Source organism: Biomphalaria glabrata, chromosome 17 (genome assembly GCF_947242115.1).
Source record: "Biomphalaria glabrata chromosome 17, xgBioGlab47.1, whole genome shotgun sequence".
Taxonomy (NCBI): domain Eukaryota; kingdom Metazoa; phylum Mollusca; class Gastropoda; family Planorbidae; genus Biomphalaria; species Biomphalaria glabrata.
In genome coordinates, this window is record NC_074727.1 from 23608771 (window position 1) to 23626339 (window position 17569).

The 17569-nt window shown below is 35.6% G+C and overlaps 1 protein-coding gene across 1 annotated transcript in view; it reads left to right on the forward strand.

The window, feature by feature from the left end:
- LOC106064231 (uncharacterized) overlaps positions 1 to 13988 on the forward strand; it is a 43955-nt gene extending 29967 nt beyond the window's left edge. The window contains exons 4-13 of the mRNA XM_056014962.1: positions 776 to 823; positions 1761 to 1799; positions 5427 to 5459; positions 6627 to 6662; positions 7402 to 7434; positions 8904 to 8939; positions 10654 to 10698; positions 11390 to 11425; positions 12202 to 12273; positions 13877 to 13988. Coding sequence (XP_055870937.1) covers positions 776 to 823; positions 1761 to 1799; positions 5427 to 5459; positions 6627 to 6662; positions 7402 to 7434; positions 8904 to 8939; positions 10654 to 10698; positions 11390 to 11425; positions 12202 to 12237 — 342 coding nt within the window. The 3' untranslated portion in view covers positions 12238 to 12273; positions 13877 to 13988. The remainder of the gene's footprint in view (positions 1 to 775; positions 824 to 1760; positions 1800 to 5426; positions 5460 to 6626; positions 6663 to 7401; positions 7435 to 8903; positions 8940 to 10653; positions 10699 to 11389; positions 11426 to 12201; positions 12274 to 13876) is intronic.
- Positions 13989 to 17569: the final 3581 nt, after the last annotated feature.

Genomic DNA, 17569 nt, shown 5'->3' on the forward strand with positions numbered 1-17569 from the left:
TAGGGTTAGACAGAACCTTGAGGTTAGGGTTAGACAGAACCTTGAGGTTAGGGTTAGACAGAACCTTGAGGTTAGGGTTAGACAGAACCTTGAGGTTATTCACTTATGATTTATGATGTCCGCTATGGGAGAAAGGATTGGTGACTTCTGAGACGCGAGGATGCGGTATATATGTATATTTCAAAGGTTGATATGACAATACACAATCAATAAAAAAAAAACGAAATAGAGAGGGCTGGAGAAGGGTGGAGGTACCGTGTGATGGCTACTGTGGCAGTTTTTTAAATGTATTCTATAGGAAAGAAAATGTACGACCTGAATTCAAAAACAAGGGCTCAAACATCCTTAAGCCAATACACTAACCACTGTGAAAGCGAAGTGCTTATAAAAATGGAACATTTCGTAGCTAACTAATTGCTAACCGATTTCTCTACACTAAGTATAAAGGGGATCATTCGCCACATACGCCAAGTACAATTTCGTTCCATTGTTTGATACCAAAAAAAAAAATTAATTTCCAATAATTAATTAACAAATCGGTTAATTTTTTTTAAATTTGAATTTTGTGCTGTTAGGTACCTGAAATAATTTCTGCAAAATTTCTACAAGATCCAAAGTTGGGTTTGGGAGAAATAACGTGTTCAAAAATTGTACCAGTCAAACATACAGAGTTGATATAAGCTGTATATGATGGATAGTTTAGTTTATTTATCCAGATCGAAGTCATGGTAGGTTGTGGGTGCATCAACAAATAATAATGACTTTTTTCCCTCAGTACAAGGATGTGACTTCTACTGACGATAAAGATGTCACTACAAACCAGGTTGGTCAACATTATTTTAATAAAATAGACTTTGATATGCAAACAGTTGCAAATAGACTTAACGGCCAAAGCAAATGATGTTAATAGATTTTTAGTCTCATTTTTTATACATTCTATTCCTACTATTTGCTTACAATCTTTTCATAACTGGAAGGAAAACTAATAGCAATAATATGGGTGGAAGCTAGACGGGTATTACGAAAACGGCTCTAAAGATTTTTCTAGAAATTCGATAGTTTATATATATATTTGGGACAAAAATTATTAATTTTCACTCAGTTCTAATTTTTTAGAATTATTTAGTCACCTAATATTTCAATTCAACTTTCAACTTTTCATCACTGAAATTATTCCGAATGACGCAAAGAAAAATAAAAACTTTCTTACAACACGACTTCAGCGGGAATTACCGCACTCGGCCAATCGTTATAGTAGACCTGCAGAACTGCGACGTCACAACCTGTGGGCAGTTTAGACCAATAGCTCATTGCCACGTCACAGGGCTGATAAATAATTGTAATCAGCAGATAAAGAAGCGCCACACAGTGAGCTAATCATGCTAAACAAATGATATTATGCTTTAGAATTTTACAGTATATGTGGCTTGGTTGCTAATTGTTAAAGCACTTGGGTTACCGACCAATGGGTTTCGGGCTCCAATCTCTATGAAAGTTTGGATTTATAGCTTCGGTATTTTAGGACTCCGCCAAGTCCACCCAACTCTAGTGGGTTAATGGCATTAGTTATGGAATTTAAAGGTGGTTGGTCGTTGTGCTGGCCGCATCACACCCTCGTGAACCGTCGGTCATAAAAACACATGAATGATCTTTACATCTTCTGCTCTATAGATCGCAAGTTCTGAAAGCGGTATTTACTTTTATTTTATATTATATTATTTGTACAATATTAATTTACTTGTTTCATACTTCCTTATCAGCCTGTCGACGACCTGGGGAAAGTCAATGGTAATAGAAAGGTAAGGATAGGTTTTGTTTAGAGAAAAAAATAAAGGACAATAATAAAAAACTCTAGCTATTCTTATTTGACTTATTCAAAATATTAATACTAATTTCCCTCATGAACCACGTCCCAGACCGGATATAGTCCCCAGGCCGTAGTTTGAGCTTGAATGATAAATATTTTTTGATTGACAAGAAAATGATTGTTATACCTTTTTTACATTTTCTTTTAATCAAAGTGATATTTAGTAGATTTTTTTTTTAAATCTAGGAACTTTGAGACTGGGTTTTAAGCAATAATATTTCTAACATTCTAAAATGCCACACCATATTATTATTATAGCTTTTATATAGCGCTACTTTCATGCTCATAGCATGCTCGGAGCTGTGACAAGTTGGATTAATATTTGGCCGTTTTGAGTGTCTAGGGGATTTTATGGTTTGAGAACCCACACTTGCACATATAAACTACAAGCACAGCGTTATAATGCAGGCAACAAATACTATGATGTAAAATTATGTACAGTTTATTATACGAAATAAGATAATTAAAAGGTAAAATGCTGTACAAGTGCTAGGATGGGATCTAGTGTATTTACATATATAGGTCTATCATCACTAGATTTGAGAACCAAGTGGTCTGAGTGTCATTGGACTGGTTGCTTAGCTTTTGGTCCGGTGCTGCACTGGTGAGACTGGTGTGGCTGGTACTGAAGGTGTCTGCTAGAGGGCTGGTGTAGTGGATCCAGGCTCCGTGTGCAGTCCAACGTTGTATGGTTGCAGAGCTAAGCTGCGTCTACCAATCAGATAAGCCAGTGACGAGTCTGTTGCTAGCGTTGTTACTTGGACTCTTGAAGGATGAGTAGGACTGATGTCTGCAGATCTGGTGCCAACAAATCTGGTATCAGCTTTAGGTTGCTAGGATTTCAGGCGGATGTAGCCTACAAATAAAAGCTGCAACGATATGATGTATACGTCGATTTAGCCATAATGATAACACTAGGAGGTAGATGCCTTTTCGTGAAGGACATCTTCAGACTAATGTAGAGAAACTACAAGCTAGTTTCATAAATATCAAAGGGAACTATCAAGTGAATATAGTGTTCCAGCAAGGGAGATAACAATAACAATGGGGACTCCCATAAATGGAAACAACAAACAGTAATAAGTGATACATGATAAGTAATACAAGTGATGTCCACCAGTCACGGTGAATAGCAAGTACATACATCGCTTAGATAAATGAGATGAAAGGGGAAGGGGAGATCAACGTCTGATACTCGCCCATGCTTTCACATAAGTAAACATAGAGCATAGGTAAATACATACTCAGTAATAAGTCATGTTTACAGAAATGTTTTGATAATTCCCTGCCAAGGAATTAATCAATGATAATATTTTGAAGGTTCGTGCTGAGCGCTAATATATCAGAGTTAAATTTATAATAGTTAAAGAGCTAAATACATCTGTTAAGAATTGTTAATAAATTCTAGTCCAGATGGCTTGAACATTTAGCCGCAAAAGTCATGATATAAAATATAAGTATACAGTAATCTACTTACATTATCCATGATAAGAATGCACAAATATGTACACAAATAATGTAGTAATAAATGCACAAATATATATATATATATACATTAAATGCGTAAAATGGTTCTCAAGCAATTTACTAAGTTACATACCAACAATCCAAAGTGAAATAAGGGAATGAAAATAGTCTAGAGCTCAAGCAAGAGATAGATGTGCTCCCTGTCAGCTCTCCAGCGAGAATGAGATCGGACGATGAAGTCTTGTCCATATACACGTGGAGAGGGGGGTGAGTGGCGGGAGAAAAGTGCAAAGGTGGTCTAGATTTTCCGGCGTCTTTGACAGAGAGATCCTCACTTGACCGTGACGGCGTTTCCGGGAGATAGACACCGCGCGAAGGCGCGAGTTGAAAGGTGGTCAGAGGATACAAAAGGGGGGGGATTATCAGCGCTCGGCCGGATCAAGGGAGATTATACCTTGATATAATGGCTAAAGCTAGACGAACAGCGTTGCCAGAGGCGTTGAGTTGAATGGGCACTTTGAAGTCAACGGATGTTTGCCAAGATAGATGGAGAGAGCGTACTCTTGTCAAGAGTCTAGTGTGGCACGTGTCAAGGTGGGGATGGTAAAACGTGACATCGATGCCAAAGGGGGTGGGGTTGGATTGGAGGGGTGGTGGCTGTGATTTTAGCGCTTGATCGGCTAAATTAGTAAAATTGATGATTAATAGCGTGTAAATAAATTAATTAAATGCTTTGCCTGAGTGATATCTTGAATGAGCTAAAACGGTTTGTCACAGGAGCGCTTTTGGTCCAATCTCATTTGTGTACCAGTCGGGGGGGGGAGAGGGTATCTAGGAGTTGGTTTTCCGTGAGGCCTTTAGGCGCTCAGTAAACGCAACTCTGCCCGAGTCGGGTCTCGAGCCCCCTTCTAGGTAGCCAAGACAAGCCAAGCTCAAGCGCACTTAGACCCTCGACCACGCTTCCCACCATACCATAACTAAAGTTATGTCAGATAACAATGTCCCACTTTTACCTCTACATTTTACAACATAATAACCAATAAAAATATAATAAAAATAAAAGCTTTTATTAAGAGTAATTATAGCATTTATTTTGAATCAATTATATTATGCACTGAACAAAAAAAAAAAGGGTTTTACAGATAATTAGATATCCATTGTTAGCTTAAGCTTTGAGCAAACTGTAGAAAATCTTGAAGAGTAACATCAGCTTCCTAGTAAAATTAAAACTGTTTTTCACTAGTGGACTATGTACTCTTATATAGTGGTGAAAATGTGGACACTGTAAGAAGAATCCAAACCTTTGAGAGTTAATGCTACAAAAAAATGTTGGGTATCAGATACCAGAAAAAGAAGCTGTGACCTATATATTTTGCCACATCAAGGGCAAGCATAACCAATGTCCACTGGTGGTCGATTTAGATTTTCTTTTCACCTTCAGCGTTTGTCCTCGGCAGTGGATTTTCTTTTGGTCTCAAATGTGTATCCCGCAGCCTTTGTGAGTAACCTCCAGCTGTCTCGTTCTGAGGCCGCATGCAACCAGGTGCTCTCTTCTATGTCAGTCAAGGAAAGTTGACGCCTAAGCTGGTCTTTGAAGTGTTTTCGTGGGGCGTCTCTGTTACGTCGAACACCTTTTAGCTCACCAAAAAAAGACTGCCTTTGGCATACGTTTGTCTCCCATACGGGATACGTGCCCTACCAAGTGCAACTGTCGGACCATAAGAAGTCACTCTATACTGTCCATACTAGCGTTCGCAAGGACATCACTGTTTGTAGTGCGGTCTTGCCACCGTAGGTCCTGATGGAACACAAGCATCTTTGGTGGAAGCGCTCAAGAAGTCTTAGTTGTTTTCTGTATAGTGTCCATGTCTCAGAGGCATATAAAAGGGTTGAGAGAACCACCTCATGGTAGAGATCTATTCAGCAATAAATAGAAAATAAAAGGGGAAATAAGTGTAGATTTTTTACTTTAAAGTAGAACATACTTATCGTGAATTCATAAAGCAATCTCATTTATCTACATAGTATCTGATTTAGTTCAAAACAAATAAAATCGACCTACTAACAAAATTTCTTTTAAATTGTTGAACAGGGCATGCTGGGAAGTATGTTGAGTTTGCTACAAGTAAGTGTTTTATTATTAGTTCAGCTATAGCAGACGTGACCATAAATACATTATTAATACATTGTCTCTTAGATATAAGCGTTAAATACCCAAGTAAAGGGGAACATACTTCGCATACAGCCTCACTCACGCCCATCTTTTCAAACCCAGTTAGTGGAAAAAAAAACAACAATCAAATATTGCCAAAAAAAAAACAAAAAAAAAAACCATAAAAATCACTAACAATCACTAGAAAAAAATATTTAAAAAAAAAAAGCTTATCTAATAGAAATAACCACTGATTACTGTAATTTATAAAAAAAATTACAGGGTTTAGCTCCCTTTCTGCTATAAAAATAATTAAATAGTACTAGATGATTAAATACTTAATAAAATTCTGGATTGATTCGTGTATTGCTATCGACTACAAATAAATATGCAAAATTTGAACTTGATCCGAGAATGGGAAGAGGGAGAAAACGTTTGTCAAAATGTAATAAGGGGACTAAATCCATATATATATCATTTATTCCCCTTTTTTCGATATCAAATAAAATAATTAATCACCAACAATTAATTAACTAATTGTTCAATTTTATTTTATTGACTCATGTCTTGTCAGGTCTAAATGAATAATTGTGCAAAGTTTAAAATCGATCCGAGAATAGGAAATGGGAGATAAAAACATTTTGAAACTTTTACCAGACAGAAGACAGACAGACAGAGTTGATAGAAGCTTAGTACAAAAATAAAGTACAGCTATAATAAGTACTTTTTGCATAGGTACATTTTGTAAAACTTCTTAAAAATCAAGGAACATGGGACTGAAAGGTAGAGCTTTTGACACCGAAACGAGGAATCTTGGGTTCAAATCTCGGTGATGACTGAAATTTTGAATTTCTAGATTTTTAGGACGCTACTGAGCTCACCAAACTCTAGTGGGTACATGACATTAGTTGGTCATTGTGCTGGCTACATGTCACCCACGTCAACCGTGAGCCACAGAAACAGATGACATTCACATCATCTGCCATATTGATCACAAGGCCTGGAAGGGTTAATTCTTACCACTAACAGTACTACTTATAAAAGCACTTCTAAAGTATTGCTATGCATCTATGAAATGTGTACATTGTTTCAAGGTATTTATTTTGTGAGTTAATGGTTTTTTTTTTCGTATTCTAACAGGGTGACGGCCTAAGCTCTTTAATGAACCTTCTTCCAGTAAGTGATATATGTACATGCTGTTACATGTACAAACATAGTGTCACTGGTACACATCTAGATATGGACTCATGACTTTATATTGTCAAACTATTTTGTCTCCACTGCTGATTGTTGTTACTTGTCGTTGTCTTATAGCACCAAACTGCTGGTAGACAACTAAACCGTTGTAACGTAATGTATCTTAACAAAAAAACTTCAAATAACTTGAATAACCTCCTATTGTGTACAAAACTAAATAACACTTTATTTATACCATAAACAAAATCAGGTGTAGAAATGACATAAAATAACTGTAGTAGACTATAGTAGTAATATTCTTCAACAAAAATCTAGCTCACAACAATAACACAACCTTCCAGTCTCACGTTCTGGAGTCGTCTTCCCTAAGACCAAGTGACGACAATGCCACCTATGTTGCATCATTCACAACCGATCTCTAACCTCTTCCCACCTTCACCATATAAACACACACACACACACACACACACACCATAACACTGATAACATGCCAACGTTTGTAAGTTGGTACCAATCAATGTTACTAATCAATGTTACTAATCAATGTTACTAATCTAAGATAATCACATACAGCCTTAGATCCGATTATGACATGTTTCAAACGAAAGCACTATTATCTACAAGAACATTGCAAATCTTGTTTACCTTGTAATAGGCTCGTCCCTTACCTGTCCTTGTGTGTAATGATTACCTTTTTTTTTGTTTCGTACAAACACAGTCTTCCAAGAGCACAGACAGCAATCAAGGGCAAGTAAGTGTGTATTTGATTAATAACGTACTCACAAAAAAAAAGTTAAATTGTATTTATGGTCATTAGTCAATTACGGTGACGATTCTGTTTTAACTCTTTCTCTCCGTAATTATTTTCATCGTTCCGAAAGAATTATTAATTTCGCTCCGTTGTATTTCACTTTCGTGTTATAATAAAACATAAATATAAATTGTTTGCTATCAGAAAATGTTATATTTGGTATCGAATTATAGGAGAATGCATTACTTTTTGTTTACAACAATAATTAAAGTTTATAAATCCCCCCAAAAATTATTATATTGGAGTCTATTCAATGTTGGCATTGTCAATCAGGAGAGAAAAAAGTTAAATCTGTTTAGATTCTGTATGGAAAACCATCTTAAAGAAATATAGTTTCGGTATTTATATTGTTATGCTAGTCGCTGTGCTGTCTCCTGTTGAAAAAGAATTACTTCCCTCAGTAACATTCGAAATTTAAAAATTGCTACATGAAATGGAGACAAACTTCTTTGCTCCACTTTTAATATTTTTTTCATATGTACTTATTAAATTTTTAAAAGTATACGTTTTTAAAATCATTTCATTTTTTTTTCGCGTATTTATTCTTCGCCTTTACCAGTGGTTTCTGAAACATTCACACATATATGGCTCCTTCTGTCTCGGAAGACAATGGATGCGCCCAGATGACTCACTGGTTTTGGTTTCGTCTCGAGACTGGGTATAATCTGATGTGACTAATCAAGACAATTCTGGAGCGGCAGAGTTTGCCACAATCTGTTCATGTGTATGTATTTGCTTTAGGACGAGCTGATAAGGCAGCCCATCTTTTCTCTTGACTAAGGCAGCCTCGTTTCTATTGCTATCGGCGAGGATCATATCACCACGTACAGTAGTCTGTCTCCATGCTGTCCGGTCTTGGGCTATGTCGTCCCACATACTTGAAATGATATCTTTGGTTCTCATGTCCTGCTAGCAGACATCTCTAAAGGTTAGTCTTTGGCGGCAATGGGTCAGTTAGGCCAGGTTGACATCTAACTTTACATTAACTTTCACTATACCTTAGTCTGCTTGACCGTTGGGGCAACACATAATATCTGTCAACCTTTTTTATCCATTCTTCTCTGTCATTTGCCTTTGATAGAATTTCATTCTGATGTTCTTTTTGAAAATATTGAAGCTGCCTTTTTACCTGCCTGCCACAAAAACTGTCTTTGTAACCTTGTCAAAATGGTCTTATGAAACATCGGATGAGACTCCGTTTAAAACGCAAGATTTAGTCTAGGTGTCAAAATGATTTGATCAAACATAGCATAATACTTCATTTATAACGCAATAGCTAGTCTATGTGTCATCATGGTCTTGGTGAAAATCATCATGATACCCCATGCATAATAAGATACTTAGTCTAGCTGTCATCACGATAAGATATAACATTGAAAACGTCACCGATTAAAATTTTTTTTTCACAGACTGGGCTCCTTGGGACAGTGATGAACTTGCTCTCTGTAAGTTTTACATTTCGTTCTTCTATTCTAGAATCAAATTGATTGCAAAAAAACAACAACATTAAAATAATTTAAAAAAAAAGACAATACCTTTTATTATTAAACGTGTCGGGAAGTGCAAGTGTTTTTATCTTAATAACTCATGAATGTTAGAAGACAACGACAATGGAACATTTTTTGTTACCTCACCCACTAGCTTGGCAGGTTCTACTTTTGAGCCTTCTTTGGTGAAGGACTCAAAGATTTCTGTAATTTTGCATGTCACAAAAACTAAAGAACTTATAATAGATTTTAGAAAGAAAAAACAAACTATACGTGAACTGCAAATAAACACTACATCTATAGAACAAGTAAAGGCATATAAATATCTAGACGTTATCATCAACAACAAGCTTTCATGGGAAGACCACCTTGGAACTCTGACAAAGAAAACAGCCCAGCGACTCTTTTTTCTATACAAACTCAATAGCTTTAAACTTAACAAAAGATCCTTGAGACTTTTTACGGCGCGACTATACAAAATCTGCTAACATACGGAATAACTTGTTGGCAAGGCAACGTCTCATCTAAACTGTTGCGACATCTAGAAAACATCATTAAAAAAGCATCAAAAATTACACTCACAACATTACCACATTTAAATGAACTTTTTAAACAAAAGTGCCTAAGAAAAATCGAAAAAATCATGGAAGACAACGGCCACACGCTCCATCAGAACTACGTCAGGTCGTCGCGAAGTGGGCGACTGCTGTCAATCACAACAAGAACGGAGCGGTACAAAAACTCTTTCGTACCTCATTCGGTCAGACTCTATCACCGCCATTCATTGATCAGGGAACATGAAATGCACCAAGATACCTGTGTGTAGTCGCTGAATGAACTCTTTATGTTGTCTGTTGTATTTATGTGTATTTTTCTGTTGTGTTGTCTTTATATGCGAAAAGAGTTCTTGTAATCACAACAAATTTCCGTAAGGATCGATAAAGCAGTCTTAGTCTTAGTCTTAGTCTTAGTCTTAGTCTTTGGGCTAGTGGGTCTTAGTCTTAGTCTTTGGGCTAGTGGGTCTTAGTCTTAGTCTTAGTCTTAGTCTTTGGGCTAGTGGGTCTTCTAAAGTGTTTTGTTTATTTTTCGTCTTTTAGAATAGAGAGCTCGACTTTGTTTGTTTGTTGTCCCAAAGACTTTCACTGAATACGGGTTCTTGCCCTTGCACCGGTTGCTACGAGGAACCAAATAAATGCGTTCTCGAGCATATACAGAGAGCCCACTTCGTACGAAGTCAGGCCTAAAAGGGTCATTAGGTTTTGACCATTGTGTCTTTGACGGCCCTTTGGCCAGCCGATTTAAAAAACAAGGTGCCGGTAGGGTGGACAAGACCCCATTCTAAATCTATCTTCTAGATCAAGATTTTTTAAACAGTTATAAAGAATCAAATGAATTCAAATAGAACAAAAACAAGATTGAAAAAGTATACACAGTATACTCTCGCCTCTAGTAATCCATAGAATACCGACACAGTAATCCAAACAAGAATATTCACAGCATTATTTTTTTCCACTTAGCGAGAAGTGTGTATATTATACATTTTAGATACCATTTTACTTCGCTCTTATTTGAAATGAGGCACATGTGCTCCTGTACCAAGTTTACAAACTTGAAATAATGTCTTTACTTTCATCTCTTATTAGTTGCTAAAATGTGGATAATTTTTCTACAGCCATCAAAGACAGTTTCAACTGAGGATGAAAAGAAGTCTAGCAGTGTGAGTTCATTGTTTTTCTCATTTGTTTCTCTATTTCTGAATGTCACATTTATTTACATCATTTTTAATAATACGTTTCCCCTCGTTTTTCGCAGAGGATGCGTTCCAAAACCACCCGCGAAAATGAGTTGTAAAGGAAATATTGTTTTTGTATGTATTAAATAAGTATTTAACCTTCCATGTACTGTTCCAATTCAAACCCACCCTTTGCATTGATAAGTCATTCTATAGTATATTTTTTTTTTTAGAATACCTCTATTGAAACCAGAACTTTATGTATTTAGTTAAAGCGCAGCTGATCTACACAACATACAAACTATGTATCAAGATAGAAATCTAACTTAACCATCCTACACGGGTATTATAATTATTGGATCTAGTTCTAGAGAATGAACATTGAATAATTTCGTGTTAGAGACGCGATGTCCTATTTCTATGATACCATTCATATGTAGATATAGATCTAGATGTGGATACTTAAGTACTTTGACAAAATTTTTAATTTAAAATATTTAAAAAATAGCTATTTAGATAAAGCTTAATGTTAGGATTACAACGACTGCGAGATTATCTTTAATGTCATATGGGAGAAAAGTTTGGGCTTTGTATGTATATAACACATACTCTCTTTGTAATCGTGTGTTTTGTTTCTCATTACATCTGTATTTGTTTTTTATATCTTTCCAAACAGACTGGCATTTTTGGTTCGGTTTTGAGCATGCTCTCAGTAAGTGACTAATAGTTGTTGTTTTTTTTTTCATTGATCTGATAAGTTAACGAACTATGATTGATCTGATAAGTTAAAAAACTTTAATTGATCAGATAAGTTAAAGAACTTTAATTGATCAGATAAGTTAAAGAACTTTAATTGATCAGATAAGTTAAAGAACTTTAATTGATCAGATAAGTTAAAGAACTTTAATTGATCAGATAAGTTAAAGAACTTTAATTGATCAGATAAGTTAAAGAACTTTAATTGATCAGATAAGTTAAAGAACTTTAATTGATCAGATAAGTTAAAGAACTTTAATTGATCAGATAAGTTAAAGAACTTTAATTGATCAGATAAGTTAAAGAACTTTAATTGATCAGATAAGTTAAAGAACTTTAATTGATCAGATAAGTTAAAGAACTTTAATTGATCAGATAAGTTAAGAACTTTAATTGATCAGATAAGTTAAAGAACTTTAATTGATCAGATAAGTTAAAGAACTTTAATTGATCAGATAAGTTAACGTTCAAGTTTCGTTGCTTTAGATAGTCCTGCATTATCTTCTTATCTTATCTTATATAATACTTATGTAATAGTAATAATAATATTATAAAGATTATAACTAGCCCAATACTCCTGTTGGATGGAAGGGGGTAACAAAAGACGGGATTTAAACACGTGATCATTGAGACTACAGTCTAAACCAGACAACACAATTCTCTCACTCTGTATACATATCGTTATTCATCCCTCTATGCATTAACTAAAGCGCTCTGTTATACCTCCTGTAGGGCATCGCTCAAACAATTTTAGGTGCTCTCACGTAAAAGTTCAACAAGAAGCTGGAAAGTACAACCATGGAAGTAAGTTTTGGTTTAGGTTTCGTTACCTTGGGGTTGGGTTTTTCTTTACATTTCTTTGGCGATATTAATTTTTTTTTATTTGATTTGCTTTAGCTAGGTTTTTATTTAGGTTTGCTTAGCTTTCGTTGGGGTTTTCTTTAGGTTTTAGTTAGCCTTGATTCCCTTTATGGTTTCATTAACTTTGGTTGCGATTTCCTTTAGGTAATGTTAGGTTTCAAAATAATAAAAGGTATATAGCTAAGCAAACTTTTCTTAAGTTTGTAAGCTTTGATTCGGTCTTGTCTATTTATTATAGCTTTTCAAAGGCGTAGCTAGGAATTTGCCAACATTTTGGGAACCGGGGGGGGGTTGACCTCTTTGGGGGCCCCTGCATTTTGCATAATATTTAATGTAAAAAATACTTATTTGGGGACTGCGTCAGGCTGGGGCCCCGGGGGATTTTCAAATTCTCACCCTCCCTCCCCAATCGCTTGCTACGCCTCTGAAGCTTTTGTTACATAGCATAAAGTAGGTCAGTTAGATCTTTGAGAATTAAAGAGTAAGCAAAATGAGCAGTCAGACGAAAGAAATACATTGATTTTGATTGAGGATATTGGACATTTTCATGTATGGCAGACCAACTATAAATAGCTAGCATTAGGTGTATCCAGTGTACAAACATAAAGTGTTGCTAAGCTAGGCTTTTGTTTTTAAAGATATTAAAAGATTTTTTTAGCCCCATTTAGAACTGCGAGATCACATTTTCTAAGCCATAAGTGGCACAAAATAAACTCACTACAAATGAGGCAATGAGCTTTCATCCTTTGACTTAAAACTTATTTAAAACCAAATGAGCAACAAACTAGCGGTAATACAAGAGATGAAGAGCAACTGCCTTGCAATGAAATGCGGTTAAAATTGGAGCTAAATTCTTTTTATTTTGGTTGGCAACTTCAAATTAGCGTCCTTGACCTTGTTTTAGTTTATATCGGAAAATCTGCCCTAAAAACACTTTTTGACCTACAACTAAACCAAAAAATAAAAAAAAAAGATTCAATGTGTGCGATGTGCAACAAAATCAGAAATTGTATTTCCATCAAAAAATGACTATCGAGTTGATTGACTTTTGGAACGTGTTCACTACAAGTTGATTCATGAAACTTTCATTGTTAATTTAATCTTTGTAGTAGTTCTAGAATGTTCAATCTCAAGTAACTCTCCTAGCTTCTTTTAAATTGATAACTTTCTATACAAAAAATGAGCAGTAAACAAAAGAAAAAAAAACATACACGGAGACCAATCCTAAACAGCCAAATATTTGTTATATCTTCTGTATAGAAATTTGAGCTATAGACCACTACAATTCTACAAAACAAATAAAAAATAAATAATTTTATGTTTGCATGCATTTCAGTACTGTAAGATTATATGTGTAAGCGGTTTATATTTATGTAAAAATATTATTTCCATATTTGAATATAACTTATGGCTAACAGTTAACTAAAAAATTGAAACAATAGAAATTTAGATGTTACTTTATGAGATACTGCCCATAATACTGCACTATATAGCGTGCACTTTTTTTTTTAAATAAACGATCAATTGTTTGTATATTTTAAAACAGGTTTTTGTAAAAGACAAGCGAATAGAAGAATATATCAAGAGCGGAAATGACCTTTTAACCTCAAGATGAACAAAAAATGATCAGAAAAATACAAAGTAAACTGTTATAAATGCAAATGTCTTTTGTTGTTTTCTCTGAAAAAGAAAGCTTCAGGTTTCTCATGATGATCGCGGGACACTGAAAAGAAAATTCTTTGCCAAAGACAGCCACAGAAAAGATAATTTAAATAGGTCCGCTCATTGAAGAACGGGGGGGGGGGGACCAGCTAGATTACTCAAAGAACTAAGCAATGAGTTAGCCCTAGTGTTCAAAATACTCTTTCAGGCTTCACTTAACCAGGGCAGAGTACCAAAGGACTGGAAAGAAGCTAATGTCACCCCCGTATTTAAAAAAGGAGAAAAATCTGACCCAGGAAACTACAGACCAGTATCACTTACCAGCATCACATGTAAAATCCTAGAACACATAATATGTAGCAACATCATAAACCACTTAGACAAACATAATGTCATCACACCATACCAACATGGCTTTAGGAAATATAGATCATGTGAAACACAACTAATAGGACTAATTGATGATTTTTCAAAAGGTTTAGATAATAGTGAACAAATAGATGCTATCTTACTAGATTTTTCTAAGGCTTTTGACAAAGTTCACCACCATAGTTTGCTAAAAAAAATAAAAAATTTCGGCATTAATGGTCCAGTGCATCGGTGGATTAAAGATTTTCTGATAGGGAGAGAACAAACTGTAATAATAAATGGCTCTAAATCAACACCGATAACAGTAAACTCAGGTGTACCTCAAGGAACAGTCTTGGGTCCACTACTATTTTTAATTTACATAAATGATTTACCAAATTGCATTACTTCAGGAACAAAAGTCAGATTATTTGCAGACGATTGCATAATATATAGAACAATAAAAACAACACAAGACACAGATATTTTACAAAGAGAATTAGATGAATTACAGAAATGGGAATCAAATTGGAGCATGTCTTTCCACCCAGAAAAATGTCAGTTGTTAAGAGTAACAAAAAAACTAAAACAAATTAATTCCACTTATCTTATTCATGGCAAACCAGTAACACAGACTAAAAATGCAAAATACCTAGGTGTTATAATAAATGAAAAACTGTCATGGAATCCACATATTGATGAAACTACAAAAAAATCAAACAAAGCATTAGGATTTATTAAAAGAAATTTCTATAAATCAAATAAGAACAAAACTAAAATGTTATTTAACCTTGGTTAGGCCAATAATAGAATATGCATCCTCCGTTTGGGACCCCTCAACTCAAGAAAACATTAAGAAACTAGAACAGACACAAAATAGAGCAGTACGATTCATAACAAACGAATATTCACATTTGACTAGAGTAACACCTTTAGTAAAATCACTAAATTTAGAAAGCCTTCAGGACAGAAGACTCAAAAGTAAAGTAGCAATCATACATAAAACACTGAACCATAATCTTCAAATACAAAAACAAAATTTAATAAAATACTCTGAAAGACACAAAGATAAAGGCACATTCCTCGTCCCATATGCTAGGACAAATTAGTACAAATACTCCTTCTTCCCTAGTGCTATTAGAGCATGGAATGGGTTGCCTGAGCTAGCCAGGAAAACCAGTGACTTGGCAGAATTTAAGTCATTGGTTAATATGCATGACTAAATGCATGACGCGTAGGACGTAATCATTTTCTTTTTTGAAGTAACGTCTGTATTATATAAGATAAGATAAGAACGGATTGTTTAAATAATCTGTGATAAAATATGTAGGTCACATGTGGGATTGCGTGGTCACGTGTAATTCTGGTTTCATCTTTAATCTTCTGAATTGAAGACAATGCCTTAGAGTTTTGATATGTATATAATTTTTATTGTCCGTATTGAAATTTGTCTTACAATTTGTGCATTACACCAAAAACAAAACATTATAACTATAAGAAACCAAAATGTACATTCACACCAGACTCACTCATAATTTACATATGACAACGTTTATATCAGATTGTTCCTATTTAATGATTTGAGTGCCAGGGGAACAAAAGAGTGTTTGTGTCTGTTTGTCTTTGCTATCGGTGTCTTGTATCTCTTTTGCGCTTTTAACAAATAAAATGTAGGCTTAAGGCGCTTTGATAACATTACAAACACAACACGAGAGCTAACATGACAAATTAAACATGTAGGTCTTAATGTTCTACTTCAAAGTTGAGTAGCATGTTGTCTGTCTGAGATCAATGGGGAGTGAGTTCCAAACCTTTGGTCCGTGCACTGAAAAAGCCCGCAGACCTTAGCTTTTGAGGGAGAAACATGGCACCACTAGAAGCATTGTGTCCATTGAGCGCAGGGCTCTCTGAAGGACATATGGAGTGATCAATTCGCTAAGGTATAAGGGCATTTCATTGTTATATATACACTGATGCCACTTATGGCTCAACTGTTATATTACAGAGAATATTGAAGAAAAGAACTGGTGCCCCTCGCCCCCATATCTAAACGATATTAAGTTCACTTCTTCTTCTTCGTTCTCATTTTACATATCGGAGGGTTCAGATCTGTAAAGCGAAGAAACTAACGAATCAAGATACGGAATGTAAAGCCGTATTCCGTCATAATCCCAAAGTTCAAACATATGGGGGTTTTTTTTGTTCGTTGTGTCTGTCGATTGCGAATTCCCGGCAGCAGCAACTTAATGCCAAGTTTGTCTGTCAGCAGTCTCGCCTTCCTCAAGATGCCATCCCTGAAGTGTTCCTCAGCATGGTCAAGTTGGTTTTTGATTATGTCATATTAATGTGACTACTGATGTGCTATTGAGTGGCCACTTATGCTAAGATGGACAGACTGCAACATCACAGAAACTTGTTCAAAAACAGATGTATAATTGACGAAAATTAAAAGACAAATCATAAACACGAGAAGCAGGCACTGATTATTCATATGCAGTTTGTACACCAAACAGTCAAAGATCATCTCAAAGTTGTGACTTAAATAAGGAATGAATAATTCGTATTTCTCAGTCTATGGTGTCCAACACAAACGTGGTAAATTTAGCACCAACGCTCTCACGTGACACCAACAGCATTATGGATATCTGAAATGTCATTCAGGTTGATAACAAAGTTAAGTCTGTGAGATGCGCAATGGACTAAGGCTGCTTTTTCGATATTTTTCACAAATCCTTGCCTGAACACAGTTCCGAATGCTAGCCATCGCGGGGCAGTCATCATAGCCTTGGCCGAGTAGTTTATCCATGTGTAAAATGCACAAAATGCGTTCGCTGACATTGACGTTAGACACAGGCAATGCGTCTCTCTTAATTAACGACAGTGACAAAACCAATGAATTCTTTTCGCGTACAACGGCCTTCAACGAGTCCAAACACATCTATTTAGTGCCTGAGATATCTGCAGTTTCATTACCGTATGGAAAGTCCATGCCCGGGTACGCCACACTGCCTCAACCCGGCGCCGGGTCGAAACAATCGCTAGAGGAAGCGATTAGGCTGAATGGTTAGTACAACAAGACTCCTATGGAAGTGTCTGAGGAAGTGCTAGAGCAGAGTTATAAGAGAGCTTCCACGACCTTGTCGAAATTCAAAGCCCGTTCTTCAATCGAGGGCAAGTAAGTATGTATATATGCGCATACAGGTTTTAATAAAGTCACAAAAATGTGAAC